The sequence below is a fragment of the Lampris incognitus genome, chromosome 8 (assembly GCF_029633865.1).
Source record: "Lampris incognitus isolate fLamInc1 chromosome 8, fLamInc1.hap2, whole genome shotgun sequence".
Classification (NCBI taxonomy): Eukaryota; Metazoa; Chordata; class Actinopteri; order Lampriformes; family Lampridae; genus Lampris; species Lampris incognitus.
This window is the reverse complement of record NC_079218.1, coordinates 42,510,865-42,535,904: the sequence shown is the minus strand read 5'-3', so window position 1 is coordinate 42,535,904 and position 25,040 is coordinate 42,510,865. Positions and strand designations below refer to the sequence as shown.

General features: G+C 43.8%; 1 protein-coding gene across 2 annotated transcripts; it reads right to left on the bottom strand.

Moving 5' to 3' along the window:
• Nucleotides 1-674: 674 nt before the first annotated feature.
• LOC130116960 (clathrin interactor 1-like) lies at nucleotides 675-23,853 on the bottom strand. 2 transcript variants are annotated; one of them, XM_056285073.1, is made up of 12 exons: nucleotides 23,696-23,853; nucleotides 15,909-16,013; nucleotides 15,620-15,716; nucleotides 13,390-13,498; nucleotides 11,403-11,579; nucleotides 8,966-9,140; nucleotides 8,592-8,808; nucleotides 8,357-8,438; nucleotides 5,537-5,614; nucleotides 3,943-4,265; nucleotides 2,730-2,913; nucleotides 675-1,518 (listed from the first exon to the last, which is right to left on the bottom strand). In XM_056285073.1, exons 1-12 carry the CDS (start codon nucleotides 23,734-23,736, stop codon nucleotides 1,100-1,102), a joined length of 2,007 nt encoding a protein of 668 aa, XP_056141048.1. In that variant the 5' UTR covers nucleotides 23,737-23,853; the 3' UTR covers nucleotides 675-1,099. The 2 variants fall into 2 exon arrangements, with proteins under 2 accessions (XP_056141048.1, XP_056141049.1); XM_056285074.1 differs by having other exon boundaries at nucleotides 8,595-8,808.
• Nucleotides 23,854-25,040: the final 1,187 nt, after the last annotated feature.

The window sequence follows — 25,040 nt, the reverse complement described above, 5'->3', positions numbered from 1 at the left end:
CAACTGTTAAGATTTTGACTGGATCTCATAGTTTTGAGGGGAGTTGCCTGTATCACCATAGGTGTCAGTAAGTTGAACAAAAACGACAGTCTTCAGAATTGTAGCTTTAAGATGTGGGAGAGGTGGCCACAACTGCAAGGTGTTCAGTTGTAGTCCGTTGATGAATTTCCTCTATAGCCCTTTCTGTCAGACTTCATGTCCACGATACCTTCAAAACACTTTCAAATACTCGACTCTTCTGTATGCATAGTATTCTAAGGTCTAAAATATTTTTAATGCACGTGCACTTAAAATGCCATCATCTCATTAGTCCAGGTCAGTGTCTAGCAATGGCATGCTGAAGTGATGTAATGGTGGGAGGGATTTTAAGAAACACCAGTGACTAGTTCTTAATAGCGCCACATAAAATACTGATCGCGTTTGCTGTCAGATTCTTACCAAACAACTAGGCATTGACGTGAAAGAGGTAACAGAAAATGTCATGAACAGTAAGACAGTAAAATTAAAATGACCATATTTTAGGTAATGGGACAGAAAGAGTAGGACCAAAGTTAAACAGTCGAGGGATATTTAAGGACCCAGTTAACTTTTCTCATCCACCTTTCAAGGTTCAACTTTGTTCTTTTAAGTTCAGCTCAAAGCTGAATTCATTTCTACACCAATATTGGGCTACCTACAACAACTCCAGTGAGGTATGTTTGATTAAAAGAGAGGAGAGGATAAGACAGGACAGGACAATGACAGAAGAGGACATCTTTTGTATTTAATATCCAACTCAGCCATTCAGTGAACCTCTGAGGGGAAAGGAAAACCATGTCACCTTGATGCACACCTATCCTACCCTCTGTTGGACAACTACTGCCTGTACACTGTATAGCCAGGATGCTGTCTGAATGGTTTCACATTTCATAACACCGGTAAGCCTCTTGCTCTACCCCCCAAGACCACGTTAACACACTTGGATGTCAAAAGAGAAGAGCTGAGAAGAAAACCTTTGCAGCCATCTTCAAGTACAGTATCTCGTCTGTGCGTCGTCTCTCACACACAAACGCTCGTTCACACACACCCACCACCGCACACAAAAATAATACATTTTCCTTCATTTCCCAAAGTTGCCGAAGTTAGCAAAGGCATCTTGTTTGGGTGGCACCATGGCTGGGGTGATTGAGTGTCCTAGGCCCATGGCTGGCATCCCGACTCCTGGCATCCCCATGCCAGCCATACTGCCCATCATCACTGGAGATGCCATGCTCATATTGATATTCATGTTCATTCCCATCATGCCTTGGTTTACAGGAATTCCACCCATCCCCATTCCCATGGTACCCGTTGCCATCGGAGCAGGCATACCAGTTGCCATGGAAGTAGGCATGCCCGTTGCCATAGATGCAGGTATGCCCATGGTCATTGTGTTGCCTGCCATCATAGGATTGGCTGGTCTGATGGGTGTGACTGAAGGCGGGGAGCTAAGGTTCAACCCTCCAAAGTTCTGGGCCAAAAGGCTGACTGGAGGCACACCTGTGGAGACAGAAGTCAATGGTTTACACGGTGTAAGTCTCCAGTTGGTTTTACCACTTGGTAACAACTCAAGTTTGAACCAGAGTTGAAGAGCTGGACTTTAAGTGTAAACAATTTGTTTTTCCAAATATCTTCCAAACGAAGTTTTTTTATATATATATTCATAACCTTTTGACAATAGACAACAGAATTTTAACTGTGGTGACTGTGTTTAAAGCGTAAGTAAGCACTTGTTTTTTGGTCTGTCTCCACCTACTCACATTTGTAAAAAGGATATAAAGGGTGTAGATGTAGAGGACAGTGATGGAGGTGTCCATGTATAAAGGACATAAAGGGGTGTAGATGTAGAGGACAGTGATGGAGGTGTCCATGTATAAAGGATATAAAGGGGTATAGATGTAGAGGACAGTGATGGAGGTGTCCATGTATAAAGGATGTAAAGGGTGTAGATGTAGAGGACAGTGATGGAGGTGTCCATGTATAAAGGATATAAAGGGGTGTAGATGTAGAGCACAGTGATGGTGGTGTGGGTTAGACTGAAGGTAAAACTGTTGTAGTAAACGCCTCAGCCCAGCTTCTCACAAGTCTACCCAGAGAGTTTAGTGAGCCAACACTGGCGATGTCCACTTTATACTCGCTTCATGTGTTATTGGTCTAACACACTGGACCTCACGCTGGATCCCACCCCAGGGTTACTACCCTTTTAAATGTGATTGCAAAGATCTACTCCAATGAATATCATGTTCTCCAAATTCAAAGTATTTTTAAACAGAGGGTTTATGAATGTGGAGTAACCCAAAATGTTAGAAATGCTGGGTTTCAGCATAATTAAAGTGTTTCAGAAATCCAATCTGCATCTTGTGATAAATCACATCATCCACTACTCTGATTTGAATGGACACTCAATGAATTGTCATCATCTGTGTCAAGTTGGTCTGTTTTTAATTGCTGTTGCCTAGCAACATCATGCTAGCTAGTTAGTTATCAATATAGCGTGAACTCAGGGCCACACACCCCTCGATCTCCCGAGAACTGGCTGTGTTCAGAAAGGGCATGCTAAAATAGTTGTAACAAATCAGATGATAGTTTTGAAGCTGAAAAATATGACACTCCTAATATCAATATTCCTCAATAATGCTTGTCTGAATCAAATTCATTGAAGTTGAACTTTGATAAATGCAGTAGGTTTTAATATATAAAGCCAGTTATACCCTGCTGCTGGATGATGTTGTTGAGAGTGGGAGGTGTCTTGGTGGGGTTGAGGCCTGCTGACAGGAAGTCCAGGCTAATGTTGACTGAAGGGTCAGACCAGGTTGAACCCAACGATCCTTGGCCTCCGACTCCGACCTTCTGCTGCTGTCCAAATGGCTGCTGGGACATCAGGCCTCCCAGGCTCTAGAAATACAATACGTACTTGTTACAGTTAAAGGAACACACAAGAAGTGGGGCTACACACAAACACAAGTAGAGAAATACATCACTTTTAAACTGTGGAAAAAAGCTTGGACCCCCCCCCCCCCCAAAAAACAAAAAACTCCCTGGCTTGAATGTTGACTACATTAGTGCAAAGGGCAGTTTCTATTTCCCTGAACCCTGCAGATTATAGGCATAGGACCAGTGTCGGCGCTACGGGGGGGCATTGGCCGGGCCTCGCCCCCCAAATGAAAGTTGTGCCCCCCCCGCCAATTACCCAGTGATGATGTGAAAATTAGTACTTAAACATCATGTAATTAATTAATGCACATAGCACATTTCAATACATAATCAATAATAATAATAATCAATGAAATAAAATGCTTAAATTTCGTGATTGTGGAGGAGCGGGGTTAGCAGGACACCGGAGCGGAACATCACTGTGATTTTGTCCATTCAGGTGGTAATTGCGTGTGACACACAGGGCTGTTTGCTGCGAGTAAGCTCACGCGATCTGCTTGTAGCGTCTGTGTGCGAATGGAAAACAACGGGGGAAAAGAGCGGAGCACAAGTAAGGATTCTAAGTGCACATTCGAAGGTTAATTTAGCAAATAATTAATAAAAAAATTCACAATCGAAGAATATTCAAATATAGAATGTAAATTTGACAGCCTTAATGCTCATGCCCCCCGTGAAAACCATAGGCCCGGCCGTCAGATTTGTTCTGGTGCCGACACTGCATAGGACACACACACACACACACACACACACACAAGTATTTGTATGACCTGACGACTCAGATGTTACAAAGTACAATGGTGCTTTCCAAATAAGACGTGAGGCAGTTAGACTGTAATATGTATTTTGACATGGCTGCATTATAAAATTCCAAATGTTGTGTTGACTTTGGGCTGTTGTATCAGTGCTTCTTACACTTCAGTTTTTTCTGATCACTTCCATGACTGAAAGTTTGAGACAAAGAAGCTCTTCCTGTAGTGTTAAAGTAGCTACCTGCTGGGAACGCGAGAGGGGTACGGCGGGCATGGCAACAGTTGTTCCTGGTGTGGCCCCGCCCAGACAGAAAGTCATGCTCTGAGAGGCACTCAGTGTTGTGTGCTGATTGGTTAGTTGATGGTTAGCCCCACCCATCAGGTCTAAGAGCTCAGCGGAAGGAGGGACGGTGGTGGTATTGGAGGCTGGAACTGAAGGTGACTGGACACTGCCAAACAGGTTGTTGACGGACTGGGAGGGACCGGCGCTTGAGGTGGCTGGGGCATTTGCTGCAAAGGCGTTCCAGTCTCCGAATTCTCCATTGCCATTGGATGACGCAGCACCTGGGAGACAGGGGTGGAATGGATGATTGAGGTCATGATTCTGAAGGTCTATTTTAAGTTTGCAAGAAGTTTCATCTGCTTTGTGCTCTATTCTTCCCAACCCACTACCCCTTATCCTCCTGCCTTCTCATTACTTTGAATTAGTTATTACTTCAACCCCATCTCCAATTCTCTCCTTTCACCCCTCTCTTTCTGTATCCAGACAGGTGGAATATGCATGTACCTCCACCCTTCAAATCTCTACATAACTACACCATATCACATACACACTTTTAAAAATGTATCCCCAATTCAATCCACTACCCTCCTCGCTTCCCTGATCAATCAGCCCTCTTCATATTTCCTGTTAAGCTATCCCATTCTCTGATTTTCCTTCTGCACTCCCTTCATAAACATCCCACACCATCTATACACTCGCTGAAACAGAAACCTCAAGTTACAATCCTGAAGATTTAGATGCAAACAAAGGTCCTTTTTGAAGCTTTGTATTATTGCACAAATTTGTTCCATTGTTCACACTGATCTATGAAAGTGACTCATCTGATCCATCCTCAAATGAGTCATATGTGCAAACGGCCAACAATAAATGAAGTCTTATGACAGCGCTCTGTCTTTTCACCATTTTTTTTTCAAACACTGGTCAATTGTAATACATACCCTTGGGTTTCTAAAATCAGTGACTTTGCTTTTTTTCGACCGAATAGCCCAACTAATGTCTGTCATAACCACAACCCCCACTTGTGTCACAGGCCTCGTCCCTGACTTCATTGCACTATAATTTTGCAGAGGCAATAAAAGTGATTGGTCACTTAAAAGACCAGCTATATTGCCTATACAAACAGCCAGTCACACCCATTTTGACTTAACCATACAAACCCGAGTTGCACAGCCGACCATCAGATATCCATTTGATCTGGGACCACATATGAAAGTGAACCAAATTTAAACAAAAAATGTTCCCTTTTTTGAAGCAAAAGATGGGTCACAGTTGAGGTGAAGTCTGGATGTAGCTAAATATCTAAGTAATAAATGCTTTTTTAGCAACTCATTTTAATGTTAACTGTTGCCAACAAGCATATATATGGCAAAGAAGCCAACAAAAGCCCTGCACTCGTAGAGCTTTCCCCCACCTCTCCCACTGACTAGACTAGAGGTTTGGAGAGATTTTCAAAGGGAAGTGGTACAGCGATCCATGTACTAACAGGTGGAGGCAAAAAAAAAAAAGAAAAGAAAGAAAGGAGTACACAGAGAGATCAAGTAGAAGTACATACCAGTGGAGGATGGAAGGCTGGCGGAGGCTGCCGGGGAGGAGAAGTCGGCAAAACCGCCGATGAGGTCTGAGCTTCCACCTGTACAGACAAACACAAGGGAAGTGAATCACTTAAATCTGTCCTGTATTTATTACAAAACAAAATCCAGAACAGTTCACTGGGCCAAAATTTGCAATCTTCAAGAGCCACACACAAACTTGATACGGATACTGGTTTTACTGGTGTAGGCAATAACAAACCCATCAATATACAAATCAGGAATGACATTGTAGTTGCTCATCTGGCAGGACATTCCCAGGAAAAATGATGAGGTGCCTAGCGTTTTACATCCTTCACCACGGCAGTCAAACGCTGCGGAATAAAGCCCCTGATCCACCAGCATATTTCGACAGTAATATTTCGCAATGAATTGAATGCATTTGGATGGAATCGTTGCAATCTATGGCTTTTCACCCAGCAGTGAGATAAATTCATGTGATGTATTCAAGCAGAGTTCAAATTTGGTGAACTCTTGACACTTGAACTTGCGCCAGTGACCAAGAGGGTAAGACTAGGTCAAAATCTCATATATGGCTGGACCGAGTATGGTCACTGTTCGAAACTGTGGCCAGTTTGTTACAGGGATAGTCAGTGGTAGCAGTATAGTGTGAATTCCTGGATATTAAATGTTCATCTGCAATTTTCTGTTGCGGTCCCAGTAACATTTGCTGTTAAAGTGTACTGAAGCAGCATATCACATTTTGATTTTGATATACTCTATTGATCCCCGTAGGGAAATTATGCTCTGCATTTAACCTATAGTGGGCAGCCGCCGTGCAGCACCTAGGCACCAACTCCAGTTTGTCTTGCCATGCCTCGGTCAAGGGCACAGACAGGAGTACTAACCCTAGCATGCATGTCTTTTTTGATTTGAAAGAGAACTCAATTTAATTGTAATTATAACTATTCTAATTAGCTTTTTTTGTGGATCCCCCCCCCCCTTTGTCTCCTCAATTGTATCCGGCCAATTACCCCACTCTTCCGAGTCCTCCTGGTTGCTGCTCCACCCCCTCTGCCAAGCCGGGGAGGGCTGCAGACTACCACATGCCTCCTCCGATACATGTAGAGTCACCAGCCGCTTCTTTTCACCTGATAGTGAGGGGTTTCGCCAAGCGGACGTAGCATGTGGGAGGATCACACTATTTCCCACAGTCCCCCCTCCCCCTCGAACAGGCGCCCCGACTGATCAGAGGAGGCGCAAGTGCAGCGACCACGACACATACCCACATCCAGCTTCCCACCCGCAGACACAGCCAATTATGTCTGTAGGGACGTCCGACCAAGCTGGAGGTAACACGGGGATTCAAACCAGTGATCCCTGTGTTGGTAGGCAACGGAATAGACCGCTACACTCCCTGGATGCCCATTCTAATTATCTGTTAACTCCCCCTCCTCTTTCATATGTTTTATGTGCGGATGTCTCATTTTACTAACACTCACAGACTTTGGACTGTGGGACGAAACCGGAGCCCCTGGAGGAAACCCATGCAGACACGGGGAGAACATGCAAACTCCACACAGAGGACGACCCGGGAAGACCCCCAAGTTTGGACCAACCCAGGGCTCAAACCCAGGACCTTCTTGCTGTGAGGTGACCGCGCTAACCACTGCGCCACCGTGCTGCCACCCCTGTTCAGTCACTCTAAACATGACACAGACAGACGTTCATGTTTGTCGGGTTGACCTGCTGGTCCGGTCTAGCCAAAAACGGCTTTGACTGTGTTGACCTCTGACAGGGCAGTCGCTGGGGAAAGTAAACAGAGGAAGCTATAATTTTAGCAGTGTATAACCATCCAGTTTTACACTACTGTGCTCTGCCAAAATATAACTGCTACACAAAAAACATGCGGCATGGTTTGCAGTAAGTAGTGAAGCAGGAGCAGAACATGTGAATATATTTTGCTCTGCCAATTCCTGGTGTGACAGAGGAAGCAAAGTTGTTGTGGTGGACAAGCGGATATCACAGGTCATGCTCGTAAAAAATGATAGCTGAAACAGGTTCAACCATGTTGTTTCTGCTTGACAGTGAGGAAATGTATTGACACAACAACATTGGCAACAGCTCTAGTGTCCATTTCATTTTCCCGTAAAATTCAGAATAATCTATAAGATCTTATTGATTACATTTAAAGCACTGCATGATATTGCCCACAGTTACATTTCTGATCTTATCATTCCTCATTCCACTTCCCGACCACTCCGATCCTCAAACCTCGGTCTTTTATCCATCCCTCACTACAACTGCAAAACAAAAGCTGACTGCGCCTTTGCAGTTTTAGCCCCGAGCCTCTGGAATAATCTTCCCCAGTCCATTAGATTCGCTGAATCTTTGGACCGTTTTAAGCGGCTTCTAAAAACCCATCTTTTCAGGCAAGCCTTTTTATAGATTCCCTCCCCTGCCTTCTGTTTTGTGTCGTTTTTAGCTTGGTCTGTTACTCCCTATACCATGTCTTATAGTCATTCAATTTATTTTATGTATTTATTCATATTTGGTGTATTGAGTGTAAAGTACTTTGTAACTATTTTTTTAAAAGTGCTATATAAATAAAATTTTGCTTGCTTGCTTGCATTTTGAAATAGACCTCTGAGATTTTGACAGGTCGACCACCAACGCAATGATCAGTATAACTATAGGTGAGAGAAAGTTAAACAAAATCATGTCTTCAGGACTGTACCTTTAAATAACACAGAAATGATTATGGAATACCAATCCTGAGGCCAACTCTAAATCCGCTTTAGGACACATGTTTTTGTGTTCAGTTGGGAGGGAGTGGGCCTTACCTATTGTAGCGCTGTGATTGGATGAAGGGTCGACCATCAGCAGATCAGCTAGGCCGCTACTGGACGACTGCCTGACTGATGGCTAGAGAGAGAAAGCCGAGAGAAGTCATAAGAAAGGGAGAAAGTGACTACAAAATTCTTAATAATATTCAACTTTAGGTAATAGATTTTGTATTTAAAAAAGTGCATGCGTGTGGGTGTCCGCGTGTGTGAAAAAAACAAAAACCACACACACCACCTCCTCAGGGCTCTTGTCACCAGTGTAGTGTGCTGCAGCCCCCAAATCCAGAGTCTTGCTGCCTGTCCCTCCGCTGCGCTTCCGCGTGGTGGTTGTTGTGGTCTCAGTTGCCTGGGTGATCTGGATGCTCTTGGTTGTCACAGTTTCCTCCTCGTCTTTGAAGTCTAGTTTTTCCTGACGACCATTCCTGGATGCCCGGTCCTCCTCTCCATCACTATGGCAACCGAACATATATCTCGTTGCAGTTGGTAACTTAGAAGATTTCCCCGGCTGCTCCATCACCAGAGATTATTTGTGCATCTCTCCACATGTGCATAAACTTGCACGTAGACTTCATGAGGGAATTTGCTTGTGTGTGTTGATTTGTTTACCTGATTCTGTCGGGGGAGTCATCGCGCTCCTTCTTCCTAAACTTGCTCAGTGTGTCGTCGATAGTGCTGCCAATCTTGTCACTGATCTCTCCCAGCTTCTCACTGAAGGGAAAGGCCCCTCTGCTCTTGTCCCAGTCCTCGTCCCATTTATTCCGGTCCAATTCGCTACTTCCAGCTGGGGGAGAGGGAGAGAGAGAGAGGAAGAGTCAGAGGGTCAAACAGGGAGCTTTGGGTAACACTCACCAATGGTGCAACAATGTGCGTTTTCTGCACACTGCTTCAGAGTCCAGATGATGAGTGAAGGAGATTAACAATAACATCCAGGCTCTGTCATATTAAAAAAAAAAAGAAAAAAAGCTGACTGTACAATTCACAATATTGAAATTTCTTTAAATGGAAAAATATGGTCACATCACTGAAAAAGCCATATGTGATAGTGTAAAAAGAAAAAAACAAATTAGAAAAGTGGTTAAAATTAGAATTAGAGAAGAAAAGTGATCACCTTTCTGGACTTGGTTCATAAACGTGTTGGTGTATGAACTTGTCTAGAAAGGGTGATTAGAGGTCGGAAATTGATAACATCATCTATGCTGTCCTTACTAAATGTTTCTGATGCATAGTCCTTCAGTATTCAGCTGAATGTGTGTAAACGCTATGATTTCCTTATGGAAAGAGTACGTGCACTTCACAGCAAACTGTGCGAGTAATTGCAGAAGTCATGTCAATATTCTGAGTGAGCCCTGATCCGAGGTCAACACGTCTTATTTTCTTCGACACTTAACCTTTCCTGAGGTGTTTTGTTTTAAACCTTCTTCTATGCCAGTAAAGGTTATAGTGATCATTATCTTACATCAACATGTATGTTTACCTGGGAGCTGTTCAGTGCAACTTCAGTCTGGTATGACTGCTAACTGAGCGGCTCCACCTTTCACCCCATGAGGGCACGCGTCTCGCCTAAGGCCAGTGTGCTGGTTGTAATTAAATAAGCAGGGAGAGTTCACGGTAGGGCGGCTCATCCAGTAGGCCTCTGCCACATCCACATCATACACCAATCACAACCCCCCCCCCCCCCCCCCCGCCGCCTTGCTGAAAAGGGCGAGCAATCCGACTGGTGAAGTTCGAGTCTGTGCTGCTCAGTGTCAGGTTTGTGCTCCTGCTTGGCTGGCTGCTGCTGTGCCATTCTCCACCCCACCTGCCACCACCTTTAATCCGATTCTCCATGGTGTATGGAGGATTTATGCTCTGTGTTCTGTGTTATTAAAAAGAATTGTGGATTTGGAGAGCTTTTCAGGGCATTCGTCATCTATTGCCTCAAACATATACACACAAATACATACACACACACACACACACACACGCCTAATATAATCCTAAACAGTGGTTGTGTGACTTTGTTGTGAACAGAATGACACAAGGATCATCCGTCTTCACATTGTAACTGGAAGTAGACCTCATATTGACTGCACATTTTCAACAGGGTCGCAACCTTTACATATTATTTTAAAAATATCCTGATCTGATGCTTAACATTGACATGGTAAAATAGATTATTTTGCACTAAGCTCTACAGAGCTCAAGTTAACGTGTCTGAATCATGTTTTTAGCTAACCAACAACCCAGAAAAGCAAGCTGACGCATCAGAAACACATCAAAACTTGTATCAAAAGACTGATTTGTCTGAGCATGTTAAAGGTGACAGTACATTTTACTTGCATCACTATCTGTGGTGTTTCTGTGAAATCCTACCGTGAATGAAACCACAAGGGACATACCAAATGATTGAATAAGAGAAAATAGAACAGAATAACAAGTGACATTTACTCTCTGCATTTAACCCATCCTAGCTGTGTAGCTGGGAGCAGTGGGCAGCTGCCGTGCAGCACCCGGGGACCAACTCCAGTTCTTCCTTCCATTGCCTTGCTCAGGGGCACAGACAAGAGTATTAACTCTAACATGCATGTCTTTTTGATGGTGAGAGGAAACCAGAGCACCCGGAGGAAACCCACGCAGACACGGGGAGAACATGCAAACTCCACACAGAAAGGACCTGGGACAGCCTGGGGTACGAACCCAGGACCTTCTTGCTGTGAGGCAACAGCACCAACCACTGGGCCACTGTGCTGTCCCGAAGCGTAATAGAGAATAGTGGTAGGGGTGAAAAAAAATATTTTGCCAATTTTCTTACCAATGAGGACTATAAAAAAAAGACAAACCACAAAACTTTTAACACCTTATAATAGCACATCTTCAGAAGCACTCACTAACACACATTTTTGAGGGGGTTGCAAACCCCCCTCTAATCTATGCAGATGATACAGCTTGTGAGTGAGTGAATGAGTGAGTGAGTGAGTGAGTTAGAAACCAGGTTCAGGTCTTGCTTGCTGAAATAAATATCAGGCACTGCATGTGTAAAACTATCTAATGTAGGGTTACTCACAGTTCTTGAGGCTGCCTCCTCCTCCTCCCATGCTGTCTGAGGAGACACCAATGTATTTGTCTTTGTTTTTCTTGGCTTTCTTCCTCTCCTCCCTCAGTCTGTCATCATCCTGGACAAACTCCACCATCTCCTTCACCTTCTGACGCACGTTGATGCCCTGATCTTTACCGTTCTCATCTGGAGGCACACAAGCAGAGTTTGCACCATGCAAGTGGGATGCATAGAAAGGATGTTTCCTGTTGTATCATGGCAATCCTGACAAACCTAAGAGCGCTCACAGAATTTTGTTGTCGCTTGTCAGTTTATTTGTTCAGATTTCATAATTGATTGTGTCTAAAATAAGACCATAAGATTCACAATCAACAGCTTTATTCAACATTAGTGTCACTGAGATGACCAGCTCTTTTTAAAGGGATAACTTGTCAGCTGGGATGGACTGAAAGAACGCTAAAGTTGATGTAAACACTCTAATAATAAAATACGCAGATGACACAACCATTGTAGGCTTCATCTCCAACAATGATGAAACCCAGTACCGCACTGAAATAGACCAAGCTGTCACTTGGTGCGCAAACAACAACCTTATGCTTAACACAGCCAAAACCCAAGAACTCATTATTGACTTCCGATGCATGCCGAATCCCAAAACACCCATACAAATGAATGGAGACCCCATCACCACAACCAACTCTTTTAAATTCCTTGGAACATACATCAGCAATAACCTGAACTGGAAAATTAACACTGAACACATCATTGCAAAAACTCAACAATGACTTTACTTTCTTAGACAGCTTAAAAAATACCGGATCAAACATCAACTGCTCTTTCTGTTTTACTCAGCCATTATCGGGTCCATCATAACATCTTCCATTACAGTATAATACGGCGGCACGGACAATCAAACATGGAAAAAACTGCAGCATTGTCAACAAGGCATCCAAAGTCATAGGCAACCCACTCCCCTCTGTTGAATCTCTACATACTAACCGGACTGTAAAGCGAGCAAAGAATATCATCTCCGACCCCTTACATCCTGCTCATCACCTCTTCCAGTTCCTTCCCTCAGGGAGGTGCTACAGGTGACTGTCCACTAAGACTAAACACTTCACAAACAGTTTTTTTCCCTAGCCATCAGGACTCTGAATTCCTCCCTATAGTCCCCTCATCACACACCATTGGCATAAATACCACCATTCACCTAATTGTTATGTGTGATATGTTTGTTTCTGCTATTGTGTAACTGTATTGTTCGTGATAATATGTGGAGTGTCTGTTGTTGTCCATGTATGTATTGTGCTGCAGAGTTCAATGTGAACCAAAAACAAATCCCACCGGCCTTGGTCGTGTGACTAATAAAACAATCTAATCTTAACGATTCTGTGACAGCAACTTTCAGTTTACTGCCCAAATGACTGTTCAATGAGAATGACTGTAAAAGTTAATTTTTCCCTTGCCCACCCTCACAGGGCCAGCTTCTTCAATGACATTTAAACAGAGGGGATGCTTGCAGTTATTAGGGCTTGCACCCCAGCCTTTGGGTTAAAGGGTAGTCTCTCTGCTCACTATGTCAATCTAATGTCACCCCTATTAAGTGCTTAAGTGGTTCGGATAATGGATGGATGGATGGATGGATGGATATTTTGTCACACTGCCAATCTGACCAATGAAGAGGCAGTGTGTTGTCTCATAGGGTGACAGGCATGGGTGCAAGTTCATGAATACTGGGATGGCATCCAGTGCTTTACCTGTGCCCCCATCCATAGGGTTAGTGGTTCTGTCAGGAAGGGCATCCAACGTAAAATTCTGCCAAATCAGTATGCGGATTGACAAGACCATACCAGATCAGTCAGGGCCTGGGTTAACAATGATCGCCATTGGTGCTGTGCCCTCACAGGGTACTGATGGAAACTATAAAATCCGCTGTGGCGACCCCTGAGAAACAGGGAACAAGCCGAAAGAAGAGTATTGTCTCATAGGGCCCTACCGATGAAGTGGTAATTCTCCAGTGATCGCAGATCATAGATGTGTTCTCTGGCACTGGTGACGACTCGCTCCGAGCCATTCCTGATCAGATAGGCCAGCAGCAGTAGAGCCTGGGTAGCGAATAGAGAGAGGAATGTCATAACAGAAGGAGGGCTAAAGGAGGAGGAAGATGATCAGCAGGACTAGGCCAGAAATAATCTTGTTCAGGAGATTATTTTAAGGCTTTTTTGCTTCGTTAGACCATAAGAGAAATTTATTCATAGACAAAAGTTAAAATGAAAACAAATAAAAGACTATAAAAACAATCACTATATTGTTCCTATGGACAACCATTGGTTGATAAGACCAGAAAGGGGCTCCGCAGTTCAAAATGGTGCATTCAGGGGTCCAAGTGAGCGACTGAACAGCAGTGAAGACATCTGATCGTGAATGCACACACTGAGACGGAACAGTGCAGACTGACAAGAAAGGTGAGGGAGAAGGGGGGGATGTGGATTCAAGTCCACAACATCACAAGCAAACTTACATGTGAAGGATGTGACATTTAGCAGCCACTTTCATCCACACTGATTTACAATGATGAGATTTGATGGGAAACATTATCACTGAAAAAAAATGAAAGCTTTAAACAGTAAGTAAGCACTTTTTCTCCTCCTACTCGCATTTAGAAAAATGATAAAAAGGGGTGTAGATGTAGAGGACAGTGATGGTGGTGTCCATGTATAAAGGATATAAAGGGGTGTTGATGTAGAGGACAGTGATGGTGGTGTCCATGTATACAGGATATAAAGGGGTGTAGATGTAGAGGACAGTGATGGTGGTGTCCATGTAAAAAGGATATAAAGGGTATAGATGTAGAGGACAGTGATGGAGGCGTCCATGTATAAAGGATATAAAGGGGTGTAGATGTAGAGGTCAGTGATGGTGGTGTCCATGTATAAAGGATATAAAGGGGTGTAGATGTAGAGGACAGTGATGGTGGTGTCCATGTATAAAGGATATAAAGGGGTGTAGATGTAGAGGACAGTGATGGAGGTGTCCATGTATAAAGGATATAAAGTTAGCCAACGCCGGTGTGTTGTCTTTCTACCCACATAATTTTTTACCAAGATCAGCCTGGCATGCTTCCAACCTTTAGATCGTTTTTAAAGTGTAGATATCAGCAAACTCACTAAAATGGTCCAGGATTTACAAACTCTTTAAACAAGCAATTTGGCAGGTGCTGACTGTAATGCGCATTTTCCATCCATCCATTATCCAAGCCGCTTATCCTAATTAGGGTTGCGGGATGCTGGAGCCTATCCCAGCAGTCACTGAGTGGCAGGCGGGGAGACACCCTGGACAGGCCGCCAGTCCATCACAGGGCTGACACATTCTCACCCCGGGACAATTTAGTATCGCCGATTCACCTGACCTACATGTCTTTGGACTGCGGGAGGAAACCGGAGCGCCCGCAGGAAACCCACGCAGACACGGTAAGAACATGCAAACTCCACACAGAGGACGACCTGGGATGACCTCCAAGGCTGGACAACCCCGGGGTTTGAACCCAAGACCTTCTTGCTGTGAGGTGACCGTGCTAACCACTGCGCCACCGTGCCGCCCTGTGTGTTTTTCCTTGCATATAAAAGAATAGATTTCCTTCCTCAAAACAACTGTTTGATGAGTCTAATTTTTGTTGAATTTATCATGAAGACAATCACGTACACCAACCTAGGCCCATACCACCATTTCTTTAGCTCCAAAAATGTAAAGAAAAAGTTTAATACACCTTTAAGAAGGTGTGATGTGTAATAGTTCAGCTTTCCTGAAACATGGCTGGCAAATTTCCCAGTGGTTTGCAGAGCGGCGCTGACTGAAACAAAGGAAACAGCTCACTGGCAAACTTGCTGCGTATGTGCTACCTTTCCATTTTATTTGTTATAATTTGTTTGTTTTGCTTGCTTTGCTTTGTCGTCGTTTACTTTGATGAATGATCAATGTAGGAGTACACACGGCATGTGTAACATATCTTTTATGGATCATTTGCTCCAGCTGCTAGGTCACAAAGATGCCAACCAGTCCTGGCAAAACCAGCAAAGCAGAGCATGGAACGGGGCCACGAGAAGAGGGTGTGAACCAAGGTGGATGACAGACAGGGAAACTGACTAGACCTTTATCACGGTCACACTTTTTTTTTACAAAGCAAATCTGTTTCCAGTAGACAGCCCTGGAAACTTTGGTGGCCTTACCTTGTACACCCGTCTCCAGTTCTTCTTGTTGTCCTTCAGCATTCTGGTCCACAGCATATTCATCACCTCTGGGAACTGTTCGTACATGAAGGTAGACCTGCAGGCAACAGACACATCTTATTTATCTTATCCATCTCAATTACTGCTAATAAGTGCTTATCAAAACATGCATATAGATACGTATTTGCACACATATGACCCACTTGGCTAACTCTCTGATATGTGTGTGCATTTACGTGTGTGTGTGTGTGTGTGTGTGTGTGTGTGTGTGTGTATGTTAGAGACATACTTAGCGATCTCTCCCATAAGTTGTCCAGAGGGGCCCCAGGGATCATCATTGGTGGCCTCCCTCACTTTGGACTCGATCTCAGAGTAATTCATCACCACATTGGTGCTGAAAACAAGAGGCACAAAACGATCACTAGATGCTTGTGTGTGATTGCATACTTTTTTTTAAAACTTTTTTAAGTACACATCTTTCCTGTATATTTGCATCACAAAAGTCAACATCTGTAGCTAAAATGAGCAGAGTAACAGTCATTAAAACCGTAAGGAGGAGACTGGTGCATAAGTAAAGATGCACATTCAGTTTTCACATTAAGAGGCAAGGGTGCTCAATTCAACTGCAGCCCAATAAACGATATTTCTAAGCTCCCCCAGCTATAATACTTATCTTATAGCTACTATGAGTTAGATTTTGTCATTAAATTCCAAACGCTTGTCTCCGAGTGGGATGTCCTACAAAATGATGTTCGGCACACCGATGTGATACGCATAATTTGAGGTACATTACCTCATCACTGTATATCTAATACACAGCTCAAAGAAGGTTACATCAGTTCATCTGGACACAATGATTGACAGGTTTCACCACTCATCTAATGGCCCTTTTCCACTGCATGGTACCAGCTCGACTTAACTCAACTCTACTCACTTTTTTTGGGTTTTCCATTGGGCAAAAGTTAGGGATAGTACCTGGTACCAGGTACTTTTTTTGGTGCCACCTCCATTGAGGTTCCAAGTGAGCTGAGCCAATACTAAAAGGTGACATGAAAACACCACTATAAATAAATATAAATATAACTTTGTTAAAAGAAACACTCAACGATAGGAAAAGTGCTCAACAAATAAGGAGCAAAATAATCCAGTGAGTCAAGTAAATTCTTTATGAGAAAGTACAAGCCTGTTAAATGCCATAAGCAATCATCAGCTGTCAATAAAGCTACACGGGAAAGACCATACCATTTAGTGTCTCGTCATGCACATCACGTGCACAATGTCCAATGGGGAAGGGAGAGGTGCCTACATTCAAAAACGTGATCGCTAACTGTCCAGTGGGGGGAGGGGGGTATTTGTCTATTGGTATGATTTATTTATAATTACAAAATAGGTGCTTATATTTATGTCTGCAACTGCTGGTCAATTCAGTCCCGTTATTCAATGTGGACATTTTTGGTTTGCAAATGATAAAATATTTTCCAGTTAGACATAGATTGCACCTTTTACTATTGGTTGAATATGCTTTGTTCTTTGAGAGGATTTTCCAGGTCGTTGAATAATTAATGTTTCTGTCCGCCAATGACCAAATATAATGGCTTAAAGCTGTTACATTCTTTAAACGGTTGTTTCTAAAGCTACACACGTGTGCATTAAACCTCTTTTTGATTGTTCCCTCTGTTAGACTGACGTATGTCTCTATTTTGCTGTCATTTCTCATCACTGTAGCTTGGTAGATAACTCCCTTCGTCTAGCATTTTCTTTCGAGGGGCATGAGTCGTTCATATGGCAGTTGCAGTTGGGGGAGTCCGATTGTGATGAAGGTGTCATTGATTTGTTCATGATTCTTGTGTTGTTGGATGACATTATTTGTTGAATGTTAGGCATTTCTCTACCGGGATATGGTGGATTGCTCTCTCTCAGGGTTGGGGATGAGTTGTTGCCTCAAGTGAAGGAGTTCAAGTATCTCGGGGTCTTGTTCACGAGTGAGGGGAGGATGAAGCAGGAGATTGAAAGTCAGATTGGTGCAGCATCAGCAGAAATGTGGATGTTGTACTGGACAGTTGTGGTAAAGAGGAAGCTGAGCTGGAAGACAAAGCTCTCAATTTACCAGTCAATCTTCCAACCCTCACCTATGGTCATCAGCTTTGGGTAGTGCTCCAAAGCGTGAGATCACGGATACAAGCAGCTGATATGAGTTTCCTCTGTAGGGTGTCTGGGCTCAACCTTAGAGATAGGGTGAGGAGCTCGGACATCCGGAGGGAGCTCGGAGTAGAGCCGCTGATCCTTCGCTTCGCAAGGAGCCAGTTGAGGTGGTTCGGGCATCTGATTAGGATACCTCCTGGGTGCCTTCCTTTGGAGGTTTACCGGGCATGACCAACTGGGAGGAGACCCCGGGGTAGACCCAGAACTCACTGGAGGGACTACATGTCCAATCTGGCCTGGGAATGCCTTGGGATCCCCCAGGAGGAGCTGGAGGGCGTTGCTGGGGACAGTGCCCTACTTAGATTGCTGCCACCGCGACCGACCCAGGAGAAGTGGCTGATGTTGAATGAATGAATGAATGAATGTTTGGCATGCAGCTGTAACTAATTTTGATGGTGTTCCTATTGAATATCTTCCTCAGTTGATGGTCCAGGGTAAAGCACTTATCCAAAAGTTTAAAAAAGTGCTTACCGATGTTTGTGGCCACAGCAGGGTGGGTTGTACCAGGTGATGTTTCGTCTTCTGCTACATTTATTGATTTGCTGGCAGTCAGTATTTAATGGTGGGCTGTACTTTAGTTTAAAATTGTAGCCATTCTTTTGTAATGCATCTTGGTATGGGGGTGTAGCTTCACTGACAATTGACTCATTAGACAATAATGTTGAGAGTCTTCTATTAATGCTTTCTGGGATGTTCTTCAAGATGGAGGGTGGGTGGTTGCTTTCTCTATGGACATACTGCAGCGTGTTGTTGGGCTTAATGTAAGGCTTGTATGTGCCATTCCTAAGGTCAATTGAGATGTCCACAAAGTCGATTTGTTTTTTGTTTGCTTCAATTGTGATTTTTAGCCCATTGTCTGAGAATATTTTGCATATAGATTTCTTAATTTGCTCGACCTCTCTTGGTGTTTTGCTATAAATTGCTAGCTAGCTACGTAGCGTACCTTAGTAAAATGAAATGAAATCATGAACCGCGTGATACCGTGTATCTTACAAATCCACTTCAAATGGTGAGCTAACGTTAGCAAACGTAACGTCACATTTGTAATGTTAGCTAAGCTATCGATAACTATGCTAACTAGCTAGATAATTAACATTAGCTAGCTATGAAAACTCAAACTCCTGACCAAAAGCCTTGTCTTTTGTCGAAACAACAAATTTCATCAGTGTGTCCTCCTCATATTTTTAAAAAAATACCCTCAAAAGATCTACGTAAAGGGAAACTGAAAATAGCCTTTGTGAGCTTCTTCTGAATTTGCCGCCATGTCTCTCAGGAGGTTAGCTAGGCAAGCTAGCGCCATAACAACGAAATACGCCCGGCGAGATTTTGTGTCACTTCCGTCCGTGGCTGTACCCCATCTAGCCATAACTGAACCGGGGGGGGGGGGGCTGCAGACTACCACATGCCTCCTCCGATACATGTGGAGTCGCCAGCCGCTTCTTTTCACCTGACAGTGAGGTGTTTCACCAGGGGGGCGTAGCGCGTGGGAGGATCACACTATTCCCCCCAGTTCTCCCTCCCCTCTTAACAGGCGCCCCGACTGACCAGAGGAGGCGCTAGTGCAGTGACCAGGACATACCCACATCCGGCTTTCCACCCGCAGACACGGGCAATTGTGTCTGTATGGACGCCTGACCAAGCCGAAGGTAATACGGGGATTTGAACTGGTGATCCCCATGTTGGTAGGCAACGGAATAGACCGCCACGCTATCCGGACGCCCCGTGAAATCATTCTTCTGCACAACACTACCACTTTTGTTAACAGGGCCGTGCAAAATCAACAAAAATCCAAAACTACTCATGGCAGCTTTAAATGACCAAAGATAAAATATTAAACGCTGTAATATAAACTTTGTAAGAAATATGTGTTGTAACATGTGTTATATGTATGTCAGAAGTCAAAGAATTTTAACACAAGAATTTTACTCTCTTGTACTTGCATAATGAGAAGTAACAATAAAGGATCTTGAATCTTGAATAATCAATTTCAGGCTATATTGGATCAATCAATCAATCAATCAATCAATCAAGTTGCATTTTATATAGCACTTTTCTAGCTGCAACAGCCACTCAAAGCACTTTACAATTAACTCACCAATATGCTGTTAAGTGCCAGGAGGATTGCTGTGACTTGTATGTGGAAACAACCTTTCCAAAAATATAACCCACAATCACAAAAAACAAAAAACGAACTGAAATAAGGAAATGAAATGAACACGCAGCTTGGGAAATGAAAAACCTTTCAAATAGTCCTATTATTGTGTATTACAGTCAGCCTTGTTAGTTCTCAGCAAATGATCTTTGGCTTAGCTCTACGGTCCCCTTCACACTCTACTGGTCACATTCCCAAAGGTCAAGGGTCAAACATTCAACAACAAAAACATGAAATGAAGGAGGGGTGGGGGATGGCAGAGGAAAGACAAATAGACACTCATATGGATGCATGTGCACAATAACACGTACCCAAATGGACTCGAACAACCATTCATTACAGAGGATCTTCAAAGCTAGCAGACCCTCATTATCCCATCTTGACGTCTCAGGCCTATCTACACACACACTACTACTACTACTACTACTACTACTACTACTACATATGACAGATGAATACCTGCTGCTACTGATAACCCCTCTCTCTCTTTCTCTCTCTCCATGTCTCACTCTTCCTTCCTCTCTCTCTCTCCATGTCTCTGTCTCTCTCCTCCTCTCTGTATCTCTCTCTAACAACCTCTCTCTTTCTCGCTCTCCATGTCTCTTCCTTTCTCTCTCCATGTCTCTCTCTCTTCCTTTCTCTCTCTCCAGGTCTCTCTCCTCCTCTCTGTATCTCTCTCTCTAACAACCTCTCTCTTTCTCGCTCTCCATGTCTCTCTCTCGCTTCCTTTCTCTCTCTCTGTCCATGTCTCTCTCTTCCTTTCTCTCCCTTTCTCTCTCTCCATGTCTCTCTCTCTGTATCCCCCCCTCTCTCTCCATGTTTGTCATTACAAACATCATCTGATATTTGTCATTACAGATATCAGTCATTACAAACAGATTAAAAAATCAGAACATAATCTCTCTCTCCATGTCTCTCTTCCTTTCTCTCTCTGTCTCTCCATGTCTCCCCCTTCCCTCTCAGAACACAAACACACACAAACTTAAGGTACAAATTCACTCTTTAGACAGATGAAAAGGAGAGGACACACCAACACTCCCTGCAGCATTGTAGAAGAAAAGATTATTGTGACATCACATTCACACACACACACAAACACACACAATTAAATCCACCAACTGACACATACACATACACAAACATACAAACAGAATGAACTTTAGTGTATAAAAGAGAGACAGCAAGAGTGGGTGTTTTTCAAGGTGACAAGGAGAATCTCAGTCTTTTGAATAATGAATGAAACCTTTTTAAAAAGCCTTCGCATCCTGGCCAGTACATTGACACATGAAATGTGCGCATGCACACACACACACACACACACACACACACACACACACACACACACGCACACACACACGTGTGATATATTCAGCTGCTCCAGAGACAAAGGGAAGTGAGTGGGTGTGTACATCAAAGTGAGTTGAGCAATGCAGTGTGTGTGTGTGTGCATGTGTGTGTGTGCATGTGTTTGGTTGTGTTTACCTCACTCTAGTGAGGTAAACACAACCAAACCCCAACAGAGGCAACCTCTATTTTCTGCCCTCTTTGTTTTGCGGCCTCACCTGCTTTTGTGTGTGTGCGTGTGTGTGTGTGTGTGTGTGTGTGTGTGTTTGTTTTGTTCTCTCGATGGGTCTGGCTCACTGCTGCAGACCTGAACACAGACCCCCTAGCCTACACATTGTCAAAGTACATGTAAATGTGAAACATATACATCCTCCATTCTCTTATCCACTGCCCCCCCTCCATTTCTGTCTCCTCGCCTACCTCCTCCAGCCTGTTTCCCCCCTTTTTGTCTCTCCTTCCTCATCCCCTCATTTATCTTATTCCTATTCCCCCTCTCCTCCTTCCCTTCATCTCCCCTTCTCTGCTGGCCTCTCATTGCTCTTTCATCTTTCTTTATCTATGTCTCTCCTTTTCTCCACCCTTTCTACATCTCTCTCGCTCTATCTGCTTTCCTCCAGCAGAAAAAACGAAAAAAAAGCAGCATCTGTATTTTCCACGAGTTGCCTCGTGAAGATGTATTTTATAGCTGAGAGAGACAGGACACAGATATTTCTAGAGTGGCTCGACTCCTCAACCTGCTGGAAATCCAAGGCCTTGCTGCCACTCCTACCAAGGTAGATCAATAATAGTGTATTCATCCTGCCCAGCCAGGCACAACCGACAGCCAGCAGGAGCCGGTATCCATTCCTCTCTCTGGGCTTTTTGGATGGATCCTTTTGTGCTATGTCTTTCACGTTATCTCATCTCCTTTCATAACATTCTTGCTTTATGCTTTCTTACTTCTTATCACTATTTTCTTTTCATCTCATCTCTGCATTCTCTGTCTCATCTCTACATTTTCTGTCTCTTTAAATAGTATTTTGTTATCGGCTCAGTGTCATTGAATAGGAAGAACATGGTATGATTACTGCCATTGTAAAGGCTTTGATTCCCACCGAGGCAAAGATACCAAAAAGGTGCTTTAAAGCGTTCATGTAAGTGAGTGCTGCTTATGTAGAATGCCATCATTGTGTTCAATGGTCATTTGTTTGCCACATGATCCAAACACATCCTTGTTTGGACTTATGTAAACCTCATCTCCAAGTGGGTACCCTGATGATATACGCGTTGTTTACTTGGGTAGGTTATCATGTACAACAGAACAAGAGGAGAGTGTTTTCCTTCAGGCTTTGCAAACAAAGTACACACCTTACCTGAATTATTGACCATGCATCAATACACATCATTATGTCTCGATGCATACATGCATGCTCAATAATCCAACAACAACAACTTGTATAGCGCCTTTCAAGGAACCCAAGGACGCTTTACACTAGATAAGAAAAAGAAGCAAAAGTAAAAAGCTCTCCACAAGCGCTAGCTACAGTCGAATCAGTTCATCTGCACACAGCGTTTAGTGGGAGAGACGTTTCACCACTCCTCTAAGTGACCTCGTGAGTCAGTACACACCGTTATGCTGCACTTTAAGACTCGAGGCAATGTGCAGAGCGAATTCTTCCGCGTGTGTAACCTACAGCTGTGATAAACCAAGCGCACCCAGATCATATCGGAACTATGAACAGCTGTAAAATCGGCTTTGTGATGTGGTCTCGGATACCGCTTTGTTTGCCTGCCTGTGAAGCACGGGCCTTGTTGAGACCGATTACTAATAGCGCAGAACTCAGCTGCTAGCTAATTAGCAGTACGTTAATCATTCAAATGTACGGGAAATATCTAAAGCTTGCTATTTTTAAATGCTTGGCGCGGCGATACGGCGATAGCCTGATGCCCGATGGGTGTAGCGAGCATCAGCAGGGTGGGACAGGGCGTGATCCTGCAGCGCTGCTGGGCAGCAGCAGCAACAGCGGCAGTGGGGGGGGGGGGGGTAGCTTGCTGTCGGAATTAGCTAGCTGTGAGGCTTTTCAGTTTGCATAGGCAGCAACGTTTACTTGACATTATGTTGCAGCTTGGCGGTCGCATCCACACAAATAGTCTTACAAAAGTTCGTAATGACAGACGCAACGTTCAAACGGGATTTCTTACTGTCCCGCGAAGCCAAAAAATAACTGGCAACTATCCAGCTGGTTCGGGATGCTCCTTAGCTGCCCGAGCTAACAGCTGAGGGGCTAACGTGCGTGACGTCACGACATCGGCCCGTTTCCTCTGCCCGGTACCTCGCCGACTGTTACAATCCGGCTAACTGGCTAGCTGCTGACAAGTGCGTGTGGCGCAATACTCACGCTTTATCCACCAGCTCTCGGACTTTCCACATGTTCAGCATCTCCACGCACCCGCGGGCCCGCCGCCTCGATACTGCGTCGCCCCGCGTCTGCAAAGCCACAGACAGACCCGGATCTCAGGTACCAACGGCGATCCTCCGGATGTGTGAGGAAATGCGGCTGGCGGACCTGCCCCAGTTGCTACAGAAACGTCCTCCTCTGCTGACGTCACGCACACGCACAGATACGCTGGCTCTCCCGTGGTCATCGCACGCCTGCCGACTCACTGAGATGATCTGCAAACTCTGTAGAACAGAATAGAATAGAATTTTGATTTATTTCGAACATGTAAATAAGCAGAATATAACATACAGATAATGCATTGCCAATAATCTGAAGTGATCAACAAATCAACACACCAAACTCAGCGATCAAATCCCCGTATGCATCAGATTGTTTGTTACGTGTTCGAAAAGGAGTAGGAGGAAATATGAAGTTTTTTTTCAAACCCTTCTCACCAACTCTTAAGTTAATTCAGCTACTATACATTTCAAACTCAATTTCCACTGTGCTGTATAGTTCAAACTCAATGCAAGTTGTGCTGCACAACACAAACTCAACTACTGTGAACAATAAGAGGAGAAGAAAACAAAACACATCAAAAACACACGAGAGAAAGGGAAAAAAAAAAGAAAAACACATCCCAATGTCATGTACCAAGAATAACACAACTCAATGCTACGTACAACCCAAATATCCACTTGGTGTCATAGAAAGGAAAATGAAAAACGTGTAATAAGAAATGTTTAGAGATAAAAAAACAACCAAAAAACAAAACTTAAGACAGTTAACACAGTTGACAGAATAGAATAGAAGAGTAGAATAGAATAGAATAGGCTAGAATAGAACAGAATAGAAAAGAACTGAGTAGAATAGAATAGAATCGAGTTGACTAGAATAGAGCAGAATAGATTAGAGTAAATAGAACAGAGTGGAATAAATAGAATAGAATAAAGAAGAATGGAATAGAGGAGAATAGAATAGACTTTTTAATCTTCAATCCAATTTGACTGAAGAATCAACAGCCCAATCAACATAATAGTTACAAGACTAATTTTGAAGAAATGCAGATGCACTAAATGTTAAGCAATTATTCATTCATTCATTCATCTTCAGCTGCTTCTCTATAGGGTAGGGTCGCGGTGGCAGCAAACTAAGTAGAGCACTCCAGATATCCCTCTCCCCAGCAATGCCCTCCAGCTCCTCCTGGGGGATCCCAAGGCGTTCCCAGGCCAGATTGGACATGTAGTTCCTCCATCAAGTTCTGGGTCTACCCTGGGGTCTCCTCCCAGTTGGCTGTGCCCGG